This window comes from Rattus norvegicus, chromosome X (assembly GCF_021556685.1).
Source record: "Rattus norvegicus strain SHRSP/BbbUtx chromosome X, alternate assembly SHRSP_T2T, whole genome shotgun sequence".
Lineage (NCBI taxonomy): Eukaryota > Metazoa > Chordata > Mammalia > Rodentia > Muridae > Rattus > Rattus norvegicus.
The window spans coordinates 66600075-66616462 of record NC_141554.1 but is presented as its reverse complement, the minus strand read 5'-3'; the positions used below and the strand labels follow the sequence as shown (position 1 = coordinate 66616462).

At 50.1% G+C, this 16388-nt stretch overlaps 1 protein-coding gene across 1 annotated transcript; it reads left to right on the top strand.

Annotated features, from left to right (window-relative positions):
* The first annotated feature begins 1023 nt into the window (after window positions 1-1023).
* Supt20hl2 (SUPT20H like 2) lies at window positions 1024-8194 on the top strand. Its single transcript, NM_001408858.1, is given in 2 exon segments — window positions 1024-1153; window positions 3825-8194. A coding segment is annotated over 1 exon segment (2694 nt). The 5' UTR covers window positions 1024-1153; window positions 3825-3844; the 3' UTR covers window positions 6539-8194.
* Window positions 8195-16388: the final 8194 nt, after the last annotated feature.

Here is a 16388-nt window from a genome sequence, read left to right as displayed (position 1 = left end):
TTCGGAGCTGGGGACAGAACCCAGGGCCTTGCGCTCGCTAGGCAAGCGCTCTAACGCTGAGCTAAATCCCCAACCCCCTGTATGATTTTTATAAAAAACATTTATACAAAGCCATCTGTACTTTAGGAGTCTCAGGAATTTATCTTGGATTCTTGTCATTATATGTCTTTATTATATGTGAATATGCATCATTGCTCTATGTAAATTGAAAGATTAGATAATCTTTCAAATACCTGTCCAAAAAGACTGGCAACAATGGGACTAGAAAGGAATTAGAAAACAAAAGCCAATAAATAGTCAAAGAATCATACTACTTCAAATCCTTCATCAAAAAAAGAAAGAAAGAAAGAAAAGAAAAGAAAGAAAAGCTGAAATGCATAAAGAAACACAAAATAGGTGGTTATGAATAGGAATGTCATGTTATGCGTTCAACTATATAAAAACCATGGGGTGGGAGCTAACTGGAGAAAATAATGAAGCATTGCATACAGCATCCCTGTGATTGTAAGGGCTCCCAAAGTGGACTTTCTTGGATGAGCCGAAATTGTGAGGGGTACCAGGTGCAACTGAAACATCTGCCGCAAGAGATGGTTCAATTTCTTTATGTTTTTATTTTAAAGCAGGGTCTCATTATGTAGCCCTGGTTGTCCTGGGCTTCCACTTGGCAGACCAGGCTGGCTTCAAAATTACAGAGAGCTACCTGCCTCTGCCCCAAGTGCTGGGATTAGTGCCGTGCGCATCAAAACAGCTCGCTATATATCAGTTCTTAACGGCCCTATTAAGACTTGGCAAAGGTCTGTGGCCTTTATGGCAGTTGTGGCCCAGATAAAATTGGTGGCTATTTGAAATCTTAATCAAAAGGTCGGTGGTGGTGGTTGCCCCGTCGAGCGGCGGATGAGGCGCAAGGCCTTGGGGCAGTGGTGTACTTTGGTGGGGTATGTATACCTCCAGCGGAAGTGTATCCCCCCTCCCGCCCCCCACCGGAAAGGAAGTGGGACTTTGACGTGTGACCCTGACTTGTGACCCTGCTTCGCAGTGAGGAGCTTGAAGTTTGGGCCGTTGGCTCAGTCGGCTGGCAGCCGTTGGCCGGCATAGACGCTCCTGTTCACTTCGCTGTGGAGGACTCAGAGAGCAGCGGCAGTTATACCTACAGGTACCGGTTTATTTTAGAAATTCTTAAGAAATTAACGTCTTTTTCAGTTTCTTGAGCGGTTTTAAATCTCTGTGAGGTGGAGGGCTTGAGGTGGGGGACTTTGTGGTATCTACCTGACCCTGGCCATGAACTAACGGTCGCCAGCCTAGGCCTCTAGAATTGTTACCACAGCTGCTTAGACTGGGCATGAGGCCTACGGGCTCTTGGGGAAGGGTGAGTATCGAGCGGCGGACGGGGCGCGAGGCCTATGGGCTCCTGGGGCAGGGTGGACATCGAGCGGCAGACGGGGCGCGAGGCCTACCGGCTTCTGGGGCGGGGTGGACATCGAGCGGCGGACGGAGCGCGAGGCCTACCGGTTCCTGGGGAAGGGTGGGCATCGAGCGGCGGACGGGCGCGAGGCCTACCGGTTCCTGGGGAAGGGTGGGCATCGAGCGGCGGACGGGCGCGAGGCCTACCGGCTCCTGGGGAAGGGTGGGCATCGAGCGGCGGACGGAGCGCGAGGCCTACCGGTTCCTGGGGAAGGGTGGGCATCGAGCGGCGGACGGAGCGCGAGGCCTACCGGTTCCTGGGGAAGGGTGGGCATCGAGCGGCGGACGGAGCGCGAGGCCTACCGGTTCCTGGGGAAGGGTGGGCATCGAGCGGCGGACGGGCGCGAGGCCTACCAGCTCCTGGGGCGGGGTGGGCATCGAGCGGCGGACGGGGCGCGAGGCCTACGGGCTCCTGGGTCGGGGTGGGCATCGAGCGGCGGACGGGGCGCGAGGCCTACCGGTTCCTGGGGAAGGGTGGGCATCGAGCGGCGGACGGGGCGCGAGGCCTACCGGTTCCTGGGGCGGGGTGGGCATCGAGCGGCGGACGGGGCGCGAGGCCTACCGGCTCCTGGGGAAGGGTGGGCATCGAGCGGCGGACGGGCGCGAGGCCTACCGGCTCCTGGGGCGGGGTGGGCATCGAGCGGCGGACGGGGCGCGAGGCCTACCGGTTCCTGGGGAAGGGTGGGCATCGAGCGGCGGACGGGCGCGAGGCCTACCGGTTCCTGGGGCGGGGTGGACATCGAGCGGCGGACGGGCGCGAGGCCTACCGGTTCCTGGGGAAGGGTGGGCATCGAGCGGCGGACGGGCGCGAGGCCTACCGGCTCCTGGGGCGGGGTGGACATCGAGCGGCGGACGGGCGCGAGGCCTACCGGCTCCTGGGGCGGGGTGGGCATCGAGCGGCGGACGGGGCGCGAGGCCTACCGGTTCCTGGGGCGGGGTGGGCATCGAGCGGCGGACGGGGCGCGAGGCCTACCGGTTCCTGGGGAAGGGTGGGCATCGAGCGGCGGACGGGCGCGAGGCCTACCGGCTCCTGGGTCGGGGTGGGCATCGAGCGGCAGACGGGGCGCGAGGCCTACGGGCTCCTGGGTCGGGGTGGACATCGAGCGGCGGACGGAGCGCGAGGCCTACCGGTTCCTGGGGAAGAGTGGGCATCGAGCGGCGGACGGGGCGCGAGGCCTACCGGCTCCTGGGGCGGGGTGGGCATCGAGCGGCGGACGGGGCGCGAGGCCTATGGGCTCCTGGGTCGGGGTGGACATCGAGCGGCGGACGGGGCGCGAGGCCTACCGGTTCCTGGGGAAGGGTGGGCATCGAGCGGCAGACGGGGCGCGAGGCCTACCGGTTCCTGGGGAAGGGTGGGCATCGAGCGGCGGACGGGCGCGAGGCCTACCGGCTCCTGGGGCGGGGTGGGCATCGAGCGGCTGACGGGGCGCGAGGCCTACAGGCTCCAGGGGCGGGGTGGGCGTCGAGCGGCTGACGGGGCGCGAGGCCTACGGGCTCCAGGGGCGGGGTGGGCATCGAGCGGCTGACGGGGCGCGAGGCCTACCGGCTCCTGAGGTGGGGTGGGCATCGAGCGGCGAACGGGGCGCGAGGCCTACCCGCTCCTGGGGCGGGGTGGGCATCGAGCGGCGGATGGATGGCGAGGCCCATGGGTTCGTGGGGCGGGGTGGGCATCGACCCAAGGATGGGGCGCGAGGCCTACTAGCCCTTGGAGCACAGTGGACATCGAGCCGCGGACAGCGGGAGGCCTACCGGCTCTTGGGGCACAGTGGGCATTGAGCTGTGGATGGGGAGTGAGGCCTACTGGCACTTAGGGCGGGTGGGCATCAAACCGCGGACAGGGCGCGAGGCCTACAGGCTCTTAGGGTCGGGTGGGCACCAAGCAGAGGCCAGGGTTTGAGGCTTACGGGCTCTTGGGTCACAGAGGGCATCGAGCCGCGGACGGGGCGTGAACCCTACCGGCTCATGGGGCAGAGTGCGCATCGAGCACGGATGGGATGCAAAGCCTACAGGCTCTTAGGGCAGGGTGGACATCAAACTGCGGATGGGGTGCGAGGCCTACAGGCTCTAAGGGTGGGGTGGGCACCAAGCAGAGGCCAGGGCACGAGGCCTACCTACTCTTGGGGCACAGTGGGCATTGAGCCGCGGACGGGGCGTGAAGCCTACCAGCTCATGGGGCGGGGTGGGCATAGGCCGGTGGACATGGCTTAATGCTCACAGGCTCTTGGTGCAGGCAGGCTATTAGGCTGGGAGGTGGCTTTCTTGGTGTCCACATTAAAGTTATGATGAGGTTATAAACTGAAGGGCATATAATGGCTGTTATTTCCACCTCTTTGCTAACAGGGCCTGTTTTTCTTTTCATTCAGGGCCCTGACTGCCTGTTAAGATGGAACAGCATCTAGCTGAGGCTTTGGAGCAGACAGATGATATTATTGAGACTGTCCAGCAGGAGCCTCCTCCAGCCAACCCAGTGCCTAGTGGGGAAAAATCTCTTCATGAAAAACTGTATGACATTTATGTTGAGGAATGTGAAAAAGAGGCAGAGGTAGAGGGCCTTAGAAGCAATGTCAACTTGCTAGAGAAGCTTATGAGGAGAGAGGCGTTGCCATGTTTAGTGGTCAACCTGTACCCAGAAAATCAGGGCTATTCTCTCATGCTGAAGGACAAAGAGGGAGTTCTTATTGAGCCCTTTCCAGTGCCTTATTTAGGACAGAAACTACTTGAATACTTGGATGCTGAAGAGTTACCTTCTTTTCTGATTGATGTCCTGGAAAAGTCTCCTGTGAATGTTTTTCACCATGGGTGTGTCATAGCAGAAATCAGAGACTACAGACAATGCAGTGACATCCACCCCCCTAGGGAGCTTGGTGCAGAGCCTGCTGTGTCATCTGATGTGTCCTCTGCTGCATCATCTGCTGAGACATCTGCTGAGTTGTCTGCTGAGTCATCTGCTGTGGCATCTGATGTGTCCTCTGCTTCCTCGACTCCTGCTTACCAAACTCGACACATTCTCTTACGTCCCACGATGCAGAGTCTAGTAAGCGATGTAGAGTCCATTACAAGTGATAACCGTCAGTGGACTGAGGAAGAAAAACTTGAGCTTGAGAGTCAACTGATTTTAGCTACAGCAGAGCCACTGTGTCTGGATCCCTCTGTTGCTGTTGCCTGCACAGCCAACAGACTGCTGTTTAATCAGCAGAAGATGATGACAGACTCTATGAGACAATGCTTTACGAGTCACGAGTGGCCCTATCTAGAACTGGAGGAAGAACAATATATATGTACAACTCCTCCTGATGTTTCAACAATGGTTGCTTGCAGAAAACAAGTAGAAACAAAACAAGGTGATCAATATGATCTGAAGATTGCTGAAGCAGGAAAGTGTGTAGACACGTGGAAGCAGAGAGCCTGTGAACCGGAGGCCCCCAGAGAAGTGGATGTGCATAAATATGCTAGAGGGAAGCAAATGGCGCCCTGTGATGATGCAGAATCAACAGCCTGGCCACTTCCTGAGGTAAATGATTATCCATTTGAGTGTGAAGAGGGCAGTCAGCAGTGGGAACCTAAGCCTAGTACAAGTACAGCACAGTCCCTTAGTGACCCATTTTTCTCTCCTGAAGTAAGGCTACCAACAGAGGGTAGATGTGATAGCCAGATGTATCTTCCCCAGGTTGCCCCAAGTGATCATTCAGACGACGGTTCTGTAGCTGGGGAAAGGATTGAGCCTGGAAAGGCAATGGGTGTTGGCCAGGAGTCTGTCCAGAGCACAGCTGAATGTCTAGGCAAAATACTGCAGGGGTCTACTGACTCCATCCATCTTGGTCAGCCCTCCCTAGGGAAGAAGGCCACATCCCAATCAGTGTCATCTCCAGCCGTGGAGACAAGAATTAAGTCCCCAGCTCCATTGCTCACACAACCCTCCACCTCAGGACAGGGCTCTTCAGCAGTCAGTTCTTCCTCAATATCAGTCAGAGGTAGGAAGCTTCCAAGACTTGCTCCTTCTCCCAAATCAGCTGGCCAGGCTCAGCAAACCTTTTGGGGAGTGAGCAGTGTTAACACCCTGCCTTCAGCAGCCCAGTCCTCTGCCCGCTCAACAGGGAGCAGTCCGGTCATCCAAGGCCCCAGCAGTGGCACTGGCCAAAACGTTATCAATTTGCTTGGCCTAGCACAGAGAGCCCCTGTTTTGATGAATAGTCCATCCCGGGTGTTGAGCTTCCCCACTGGTGCCCGAGCATCTACAGAAACCTCTTCTAGAGGCTTTCTGCCTCCCAGAAGCCAGATGCTCAGTACCCAGACTAGAACACCACAGCGCTCAGTGCAGACATCAGTGAAATTAATTGTAAAAAATACCTCAGGTCCTGTAACTGTTAGGCTTCCACCAGGCTCTGTCATTTTGCACCCAGAGTTACAAGCACAGCGGCAGCAGCCATGGCCGCAGCTACAGCAACCACAGCAGCAGCCATGGCCGCAGCTACAGCAACCACAGCAGCAGCCGTGGCCACAGCCACAGCAACCACAGCTGCAGACGTGGCCGCAGACACAGCAACCACAGCAGCAGCCGTGGCCACAGCCACAGCAACCACAGCAGCAGCCGTGGTTGCAGCAGCCTCGGCCACAGCAGTATGTACAACCAGAGCTGCAGAGGCAGAAGCAGTTAGAGCCTTTGTATGTATTGATTCCAAAACAGCATCAGCCACCTAGGGCCCCTGTCCCTCCAAGACCAGTGCCACCAGCTTGCCCCCAGAGGTCTAACATTCAGCAGTGGGCACTGTCAGCTCAGCAAAGCGGTCTCCTTAACCTTGCTGAGGCTGGGAGGGTTCGTCAGCCTCAGGCAACTGTGGTATGTCAGCTAGGCTCCACTCAGCAGAGTCATGGGCATAATCTTCCTTCACAGAGCTTCCAGTACCCTGCTGCCCGGGTACAACAGCTGCAGGCTAGAGGCCAGAATGTGCAGCTGAGATTCATGCCACGTAGAGTGGCTATGCCCAGAGCAGCCATTCAGCAAACTCATCAGGGACACACAGGTGGCCAGTATAGAGGTACAGGGAGGGGAGAACCACCAACTGCCCCAGACTCTTAAGTCTTGCCTTAGTCTCCCTTTCTCAAAATATGCACTAGTGTTGAGCTAAATCAATTTTCAGTTTTTACTTCATATTTTTGGTGTTTTCAATGTGCCAAGGTTTTATAGCTAAAAGTTTTACATAGAACTCAGAAGGGGACTTTTTAAACTACTGCTATTTTACTTGCTATTTTACTAGTGCTATTTTTGTTGTTGATAAAGTCAAGTTTATTGTAATGTCCTGATGTATATCTACATCTAAACTAGGTTAATTTTAGTTTTTTTCAGACTGACAGTTCTCTAATTATTAAAATTGCAACAGTACACTTTAATAATTTGGAGGCTTATTTGTAAATGGTGATTAAAAACATGCATTTTGCTGTTTTAACTATTTTTTTTTGAGGGACAGGGTTTCTCACAGTACCTGTGACTGCACTGGAACTCACTGCATAGATCAGGCTGACCTCAAACTCACAGAGATCCACCTGCAGCCTCTGCCTCCTGACTGCTGGGATTAAATGTGGGTACCACCAACACTTGCCCTGTTTTAATAAGTTTAAGGATGCAGCTCAGTATATTAGTAAGTACAATCCCATTGTAGTGCAAAAACATTCTAGAACCTTTTTGTTTTGGGGGATTGAAACTACACCTGTTAACCATCAATTCCCCATTTCCTATCCCCACCCTTTGCTTCCCGAACCCTTCTACTTTTGGCACAATGTCACCAAGATTCATATTGTTGTGCCTTGTGATAGAAGGTCATAGCTTTGTAAAACTCATTTCCCTGTCTTAAATACATAAGAACTTGACTTGTGAACCAGGAGAAATCTTTCAAGAGAACTTGGTTGGTATTTCTTTAGATTCAAAGGCTTGAGTGCAGTGTCTGAAATGTGATTGATGTGAATGCACTATGAAAAACTAATATATTTTTTGTTTGATTTTGGAGACAGGGTTTTTCTAGGTAGCTCTGGTTGTCATGAACTCACTGTGTAGACCAGGGTGGCCCGAAACTCACAGATGTCCACCTGCCTCTGTCTCCGGAGTGCTGATGGTAAAGGTGTGAACCACCACCTGGCCTGATTAGGGTTGTCACACTGAAATTGAGGACAGCCGAGGCCTGCAGTCCTGTGCAAGGGAGCCCATGGCAGCCTTGTCTGATGAGCATCCCAGTCCTCGGAAGGTTTGCCCTGCAGCCAGTGCTCTGGCAGACCCCAGCTCCCCTCCAGGCCCTACCACTGGCCTGGAAAAGGCCATCTGGGCTGGCTCGCTGTGGCTCTCCTTGTGAAGCCACTTACATGTTTTAGAACATTCTAGGTCAATGGCACGGAGGATATAAGCAAGCACTTAGAACTTGGTCTTGCAGACTGGTTCTTCAGTGCCCACAGCTGTCTGAGGCTGTTAAGTGGGCTCCTCTGCTCCCATCCCCACCCCGTTTACTCCTCATCAATTGTTCCACACTCCCTGCCTGCTCACCCCATCTCAGTGTCCTTGTTTCAGTGGACTGGGCTGCTCTGCCCTTAGAGGGTTGAGGTTTATCAGTTCTGTAACAAACATCTGTCCACATGAAGGTGCAGTTCCTTAGCATTCGTGACATTGGCAATGCTGTGCAGCCAGCCCTCTGTGTGTTTCCAAAACATGCTCGGCACTTCAAAGAAGTCCTGGACCCATTAAGCACTAAGCAGGAAGCCATCCTCCCCTCCCCCGTCCCCTCCCCCCTTCCCCCTCCGCCAGCCACTGGCAACCACCGATTTGCTTTGTGTCCCTATGAATTGAATTATTCCCAGTGTTTATATATATATATATTAGTTGAATTTTACAGTGTTTTAGATATACAACTTTGTACCTTTTGTGTCTGCCTTTTTGCCTGGAAGGGCTTAATGTTCATTCATGCTGTACTGTGTAGAACTTCCATCCTCAGTCCCTTGTCTGTATATGGCCTGATCTGTTTCTCCATGTCTGGGCTGTTGCTGCCTTTTGGCTGTTGTGGGTGGTGGTGCTGCCTCAGTCATGGACAGGCGCTATTTTACTGCTTGGGTCTTGTTCTTTTGTAACTCTGAAGGATAACCTGCCTACATGAAATTTGCCTCTGTAAGCAAGTGCATGTGTATGTTTGTTTGCCTTTTTCTCTAAGAAGAAATGGAAACTTGGTCTGTCAGTTCTGAAAGAGGTTAGCAAAGGGACAGGTGACTGTGATCGTCACCGGCATAAACCCTTACTGAGGTCCTGCCTGTGCTCTTCAACAAAGATCTGACCACCTTCGAGCACGCTGGTCACATTGGCCACCAGAGAGAGATCAAGCTGGCGGGAGCATCCTGGACATTGCTGGGAGCAGGTGCCTGTCCTTGGAAGCAGTGAACTGGTCCAGTGAGCAGTTGCAAAGAACTTAAGCTCAGCCTTCAGAGTCAAGCAGATCTGACCTCAGTGCGCTGCCAGTTTTGCTGTCCTTCCTCCTTTAGCTCTGTAAGTGGTCCATTCAGGTACAATAAGCAGAATGGTTGGCTCCAGTGATGTACCCTTCCTTTTCAGACAGACAAATAAATTCACCTTTGTTTCCAGTTACCGTTTAGTGGCATCTGTTTTTTTTTTTTCCTGGAATTAGCTCTACCTGGCTATGGTTTTGATTGAGAATATTAGGTGATTACATTTTGTGACTTGATTTTAGTGTCATGAGAATCTGGAGCCCCCTTCCCCCTTTTGGTGGTCCTAGATGTCCTGAAGCTCACTATGTTCAAGGCTGACCTCGAATTCACTGAAATATGCCTCCCTCTGCCTCCAGAGTCCTTAAAGTAAAGGTATATGCCACCCACCACACCTAGCTTTTCCTTCCTAAGGTGGATTCTTACTCATTTAAAATTTCTCTCCTTCCCTCTCTCCTTCCCTCCCCCTTTCTTTCTCTCTCTTTCTTTCTTCCTTTTTTCTTCCTTCCTTCCTTCCTTCCTTCCTTCCTTCCTTCCTTCTTTCCTTCCTTCCTTCCTTTCTTGTGTGGGTGTTTCCATGTATGTAAGTATAGGTATGTCTTGTGTGGGTGTTTCCATATATGTAAGTATAGGTATGTCTTGTGTGGTGTGTACATGTATGTAAGTATAGGTATGTCTTGTGTGGTGTGTACATGTCTGTAAGTATAGGTATGTCTTATGTGGTATGTACATGTATGTAAGTATAGGTATGTCTTGTGTGGTGTGTACATGTATGTAAGTTTAGGTATGTCTTGTGTGGTGTGTACATGTCTTAAGTATAGGTATGTCTTGTGTGGTGTGTACATGTATGTGAGTTTAGGTATGTCTTGTGTGGTGTGTACATGTCTGTAAGTATAGGTATGTCTTGTGTGGTGTGTACATGTCTATAAGTATAGGTATGTCTTGTGTGGTGTGTACATGTATGTAAGTATAGGTATGTCTTGTGTGGTGTGTACATGTATGTAAGTTTAGGTATGTCTTGTACTTGTGAGACAGTCTCTCTTGCTGTTTCTGCTGCTATGCTCTATTATCCAGGAGAGGTTGCTCCTGAGCTCCAAGGTGATTCTCCTGTTTCCAGTTCTCATCTTATTACAAAGCACTGGGATTATAGCTGTTGGCCACAACATATGGATTTTTATGAGCGTTATGGGAATTGAACTTGCTTTGTCATGCATGCTTGACTAGCCCTTTTACCCCTTTAGGCATCTCCTTGACGTCATTAGATCCTGCTTAAAAAATTATGGTAGATGCTGCCATGTGGCAGCCAGTGGGCAGAGGACACTCAGAGGCAATCCCTGCTTCATGTGGAACTGGGTGTGGTGAAGAGGTGGGAAAGAAAGAAAAAGCAGAAGCGTTTTGGGCCCTGTATCGAGAGGAGGAACTGGAAACTTGAGGGTGACGAAGAACAGTCTGATGTGTGTAGCCTTCACTGCCACCCGAGGCCATCATGAAGTCCTGGCTCTTGCTGTTACCGAGGGCCATGTCTGAGTCTGTGGCCCTGTAGCACCAGGAGTCTGTCAATGTCTGGGTCCCATGTTACCACCAAAGGCCATGTGGATGTCCTTGGTCTCTATTGCTGCTTGTGGCCATGTTGATGTCTCAGAGCTGTGCAGATCTGACTCTACCCCTGTGCTGGACCCACTCCGAGTTGGCTTTGCAGGAGTAGGGTACAGGAGAGCTGCCCCCAACCCATGGTGTGAAAGCAGGAGAGCTGGCTCTCCCCTTGCCAGCTATAGCACTCAGGACGGCAGGCCTCACCACTGGCCTGGGCAAGCCAGGAGAGCTGACCCTGCTGGCATAGGTGCAGGCACAGGAGAGCTGGTGGGCTGACCAACTCATCTATCCCCAGGGCCCAAACCCCATTTATGACTGCTGGAGCACTTGAATGGGCTGGTCCTGCAGAACCAAAGCTGCAGGGTCTCCATGACACAGGGCAATAACAGGATGTCTGAGAGGAGTCCTGGTGAGGATCCAGTATCGATAGTGTAGCAGGAGCCAGAGGCCTCAGACCAGACCAATGACTCACTGCAATAAACACTTGTAAGTAAAGCTGTGTGGACAAAAGGGTATATTCTGTGACACAGAGTGACACACCTCAGTTTCCATGGTGACATATTTTTTAATTATTTTAATTCAATTTTTAGTTTTATTTTTTGTTTTCCTTGGTGGGGAGGTTGTGAGAGCAGAGAACAGATATGGAGGGGCAGGAAAATGAATGGGATTGGGGTAAATGATGTGAAAATCATGAAGAATCATTAAAAAGTTTTTTAAATAAGGTAAATGACACCTGGAAGAGACAGCTGAGGTTACCCCGTAGCCTCCGTGTGCCCCCAACTCCCAATACATGTTCACACATACAAAAATACAGGATGTGAATTTAGTATTCACATCATGTGAAAACTTGGAGTTGAAATGCAGACTTAGGAGACTGGAGAAATGGCTCTCCCAGCTACTATAATCACAGCTCCAGGGGATCCAACTCCCCCTGCTGGCTTCCTCAATATCTGCACGCACACAGACACACAGGTATACACGAATAAACAATTGATCTTTGTACAAAAATGTAGATTCATTTCTCAAATGCACTTACAATTTTCCTGATAAGTGAACCAAGTATCGATTATTAGATTTTATTTTATTTTTATTTTATTTTGTGACAGGATCTCTCTTCACAGCCCTGTATGTCCTGGTACTCCCTCTGTAAATCATGCTGGCTTCAAATCGGAAATCTGCCTGCCTCTGCTTCCTGAGTGCTGGGATTAAAGGTATGTACCACCATGCTTGCCAATTTTTAAATTTTAAAATAATTGCAGTAAACACATTTTTAATTTAGCTTTTTATTGTCACTAGCTATCTTTTGAGTGGTTAGCCATATGGTTTTTGTTTTTTGTTGTTTTGTTTGTTTTGTTTTTTGCTGGGAAGTGTCACTGGCATTCTGGAGATGGGGGAGCAAAGCCAAATACAGAAACAGAAATAGTCTCAAGCATGAACTGGATGCTAGATCTTGAGATTGGAGTTGATCATTGAGGATCACAGAAAGAGTGATGACCCTATGCTTGGGTGACTTTGAAATCCTTACAGTCTTGGGTTACTTGGGCTGTGATCTGCAGAAATCAAGGGGCCCAGACACGAACTAAGGTGGGTAAAACGAGAATGGTTTGAAAAGCTTTGTACAGTCATATGCAAAATGCCCAGGAAGGGGATCCTAACTATTCCAGCAGTTAACTAAAATTCACGGATTTCACCTTTCTGGGGACTTGGGAGGCAGGGAGTAGGGAGGGACAGACAGACATATGGACGGACGGACACGGAGAGAAACAGAGACAGACAGACAAGAGACAGAGACAGAGGAAGACAGGGGGGTGGGTACTCCCTTTCTTTCTGTGTTTCTCTTTCAGTACTCTTGTTTATCTGTCTTCCAGGTTTCCAGTTCCTTCTGCACAGCTGATACCAGATTAGTCATGAGTGTCTAGTGGTGCTGTTAAGCAGGTAGCTCCAGGAGATAGTAACCAACAGTAGCAACATCTGTCTACTGCTTGGAATTTTCTTAAGTATGTTACATTAATACAGTGTAATATAGCAGACCTAAGGAACAACAGGCAGGCTTTGATGAGGTCCCTGAAACAGTATAAAGGTAATAGGGTGGTTAACTGATGATCTGGATATAAAAAAAGTGGCTGTGATAAGCTCCAGATACACCAGTTTAGGATCTCCCAAAAACAAGATTTAAGGGACAGTGAGAGAAAGTGGTCCATGCTGCTAGAGAGGTTAGATTAAAGCAACTTCAAGACTCCAAGGGAACATGCACAGAATACTGTTACCCTTTCCTTTACTGTTTTTCAACAACTTTAAGGGTACTTAAACCCCTATGAAGATTTTTCTATCTTACATATCAGTTTGGACTAAATTATGGGTAAAAATGGTCTTCCAAGGAAAGCACACCCCTTTCCTGGAAGTGCTTACCACGGGAGAGGTACAAAAGAGGGGACAACAGGTAGTAGAGAGATGTAAACCCCATGCCTGCTAGGATTGAGGTTTTGGCTGCTCATCTAGACCTACTCTTTTCCCATAAAGAGTTCACTCTTACTACCTTGCTTGCGCTAATTAAGCCCTCCGCTCGATCGATTACTGTGTCCTATCTGAATTCTTTTCTTTGGGGCGCACAAGAACCAAGATTACTGCCAGGGTGGAGATCTGAGGAAAGTGGAGACCTTCCCCATAGCAATGGGAAGTGGATTGTGGGTACAGGGACACTTATTAGTTGCTCTCCATTTATATGCATTTGGGTATATTACACACACATATAGCTCCTTGAACAGCCAAGTGTCTGAGGTTGTAAGAGCCTCATGAACACACCTTTCCCCAACCCAGCCTTAACCTGCTGGACCCCCAGCCCTTGACTCACCCTTCTGTCTTCCACTCCCTGCCTTAGCGGCAGGCAGCAAAGGGTGTTCGAGTTAATTGTTAAATTCAGTTCAACAAGTTCCTCATTAGGGACAAATTACCTGAGTTTGAAATCTGCTAATTTTCCAATCAGAGTGAGTGTTTGCACTTGTGATTTGGAAATAATTACCATATGGTAAAAGCAAAACCTATGTGGGGATTAAATAAAGGTGAGGGAGGACGGGGCTTATTTTGACGCCTTTCTTAGAGCCCATGTTAGCATATGCAGATTAGTTGAGGTGCCTTAGAGGTTGGCTGGAAAGACTCACCTGTAGTGGTTTTTGGCAAAGGATGTTCACTTCCTATATAAATGCTCCTGAAAGATGACCATGGCCTTTGATGGAGAAGTAGTGGGGCCAGAACTGGGCCATGGAAAGAGAACCTTTTGAAGTTAGCTATTTCATCTGAAACTACTCCGATATGCTTGAGAGATTGTTCTCAATCTGAGGCTTCGGTGTGGGCGACAGACTATTTCCTTGGCGGTGGAGGCCGGGAATGTCCAAACCCTCCGGATGATCTCATAACATAGCAGGGAATTGGAAGGATTACAGATAGTAACTGCTACAGAAATTGTCATAGTCTCAATTAGTCCATCACTTCTGTTAACAGGTTTGGAAACCCCTGGGAAAGAAAACCTTTGAAGTCAGAAAATCTCCCCCTGACCCACAGCTTCTGAGACCAGGAGCCAGGAGAGCCCTCACACCTCAGCTGCCAGGAAACTCACAACCAAATTTGAAGCTCAGCTCACGGAGTCTGGATTGACAACTAGCATGTCAGCATTCCTGACTCATTTCTTTTGTGGGGAATTTTGTTTTATGGTTTTGATTTTGTTTTTGTTTGTGGGGTGGGAGAGTGAGACAGTCTCATTCTGTAGCCCAGGGTGGCCAGGACCCTGTGATCCACCTCCCTTGGCCTCCTGAGTATTGGGGCTACAAGCATGAGCCACCACATTAACCCATGCTTTTTTTTTTTTTTTTTTTTTCGGAGCTGGGGACCGAACCCAGGGCCTTGCGCTTCCTAGGCAAGCGCTGTACCACTGAGCTAAATCCCCAACCCCTAACCCATGCTTTTTTTTAGCTTCACTTTTATTAGTTCCCCTTGTCTTTTGCCATAGACTTCTTTAGGTCTTTCCCCCAGTAAAGACACACGAGGGAACTGACATCAAACATCAACCTGTGCATAACTAAGCAGCAGCCCCTGCTTGCTTATAATGTTTAATCCTTTTCCTAATTACAAGCGTCCACCCTTCCCTTTCATTTTTGAGACGGAATTACTTGTCTCATGTATCCCAATGAGATTCTCCAGTGCAAATTTGTAAAGTAGCTAAGGATGACCTTAAACTTTTGATTCTCCTGCCTCTGAGTCCCAAGTGTTGAATTACAGGTTTGCAGCAAACACCAAGTTTCACATTAGGACTTACCCTTCTTTACAAATGTAGAAAATGGAACTGGGCTAGGGACTCCTGAGGTAATAAAGCTATTAAGTGGTACACTAATATTTAGTTCTCCTTCTGTCTGCTTCCCAAGTCTATGCCCTGTGTCTGGGCATATGCCACTGAAGAGTTGATGGATCTCAATTTACTGGCTGACTCTATGTGATTCCATTTTATGTTTTCCAATCCCTGCTTTCAAACACGAGTGCAGGTGCTTTGGGTGGCTCTTAGAACTCTGTGCTCTCTTTTGGTAAAGCTGATGTTCTTGATTACAAATTCCTCTAGTCTGAGAATGGTGGTCAGGGAAGGGAGACTTAGATCTTCTGAGGGGAAAGGTCCTTTTCCAGATAGGATGCTATGACCTCCCCACTTCCAGGCTAGTCTTGAACTTGTGATCTGAGTCCTGCGTGCTGGGACAACCTTGTCTGCCGTGTATTCAGCTTTAAGCTGGGTTTCTCCTCCTTTCGAGCCACACACAGGATGGCCCTGTGCTACCGCACACTGTACCTCGGTGATGGCACAAGGTCGGGTTCCCACATTCTGAAGGCAATGAGTCGGGTTTAGTGGGAAAACCACATTCTGGTTTTCAGCCATGCAGCCCTCTCAGATCTTTGAGGTAGCTCCAGTTCAGATATCTGTAGTCCACTAGGGGGCACCAAACTCCAGGTTCGCGCTTCCTCCAACCCCAGAGAGTATTTGTAAAGTTCACCCAAGAATCCTCCCCAAAGCAGTCTCCACGGTTCCTGGAGGCGCATCTCTGTAATTCTGCTGGAGTCAGGGCGGGGAGCTGAACGCCAGTGTCCCCTTCCTGTAAGTCTCTCTTCCAACCCGTGCTCTTCCACACACACCGCGTGGTCTGGCAGCATCAAAAAGCTGTGCAAGCCTCTGCTTCCCCTACCCCTTACTAGCTCTCGCCAGAAGCAACCTCTCAGGAGCAACACCTCCCCTCCCTGTCCTCTAGTGTCAGCTGAGGTTGCAAAGGGGTACTAGCTGGTGATGGAGGGAAAGGTTGGAAGAGAACGCTGATTCCATTGTCTCTTCATAGTCTCATGTCTGCAAGAAGGTTGCAGCCTTATGTGCACAAGAATGTATACACACACACACACACACACACACACACACACACAGAGAGAGAGAGAGAGAGAGACAGAGACAGAGACAGAGACAGACACAGAGAGACAGAGACAGACACATATACATATACACAGAGAAAGATAGACGCACACAGAGATAAAGAGAGACAGAGATAGACACACAGAGAGACAGAGAGACAGAGACAGACACAGAGAGACAGAGACAGAGATAGAAACAGACACATATGCACAGAGAGAAAGACAGAGATACAGAGACAGACACATGTATACACATACTGAGAAAGACAGACAGACAGACACACACACACACACACAGAGAGAGAGAGAGAGAGAGAGAGAGAGAGAGAGAGAGAGAGAGAGAGAGAGAGAACGAGAACTTGCAACTTCCTCACCTTTGTCTCCTAAGAAGACTTTGTCCTCTGGCTTTCCAGTGGGAAAATACAAAA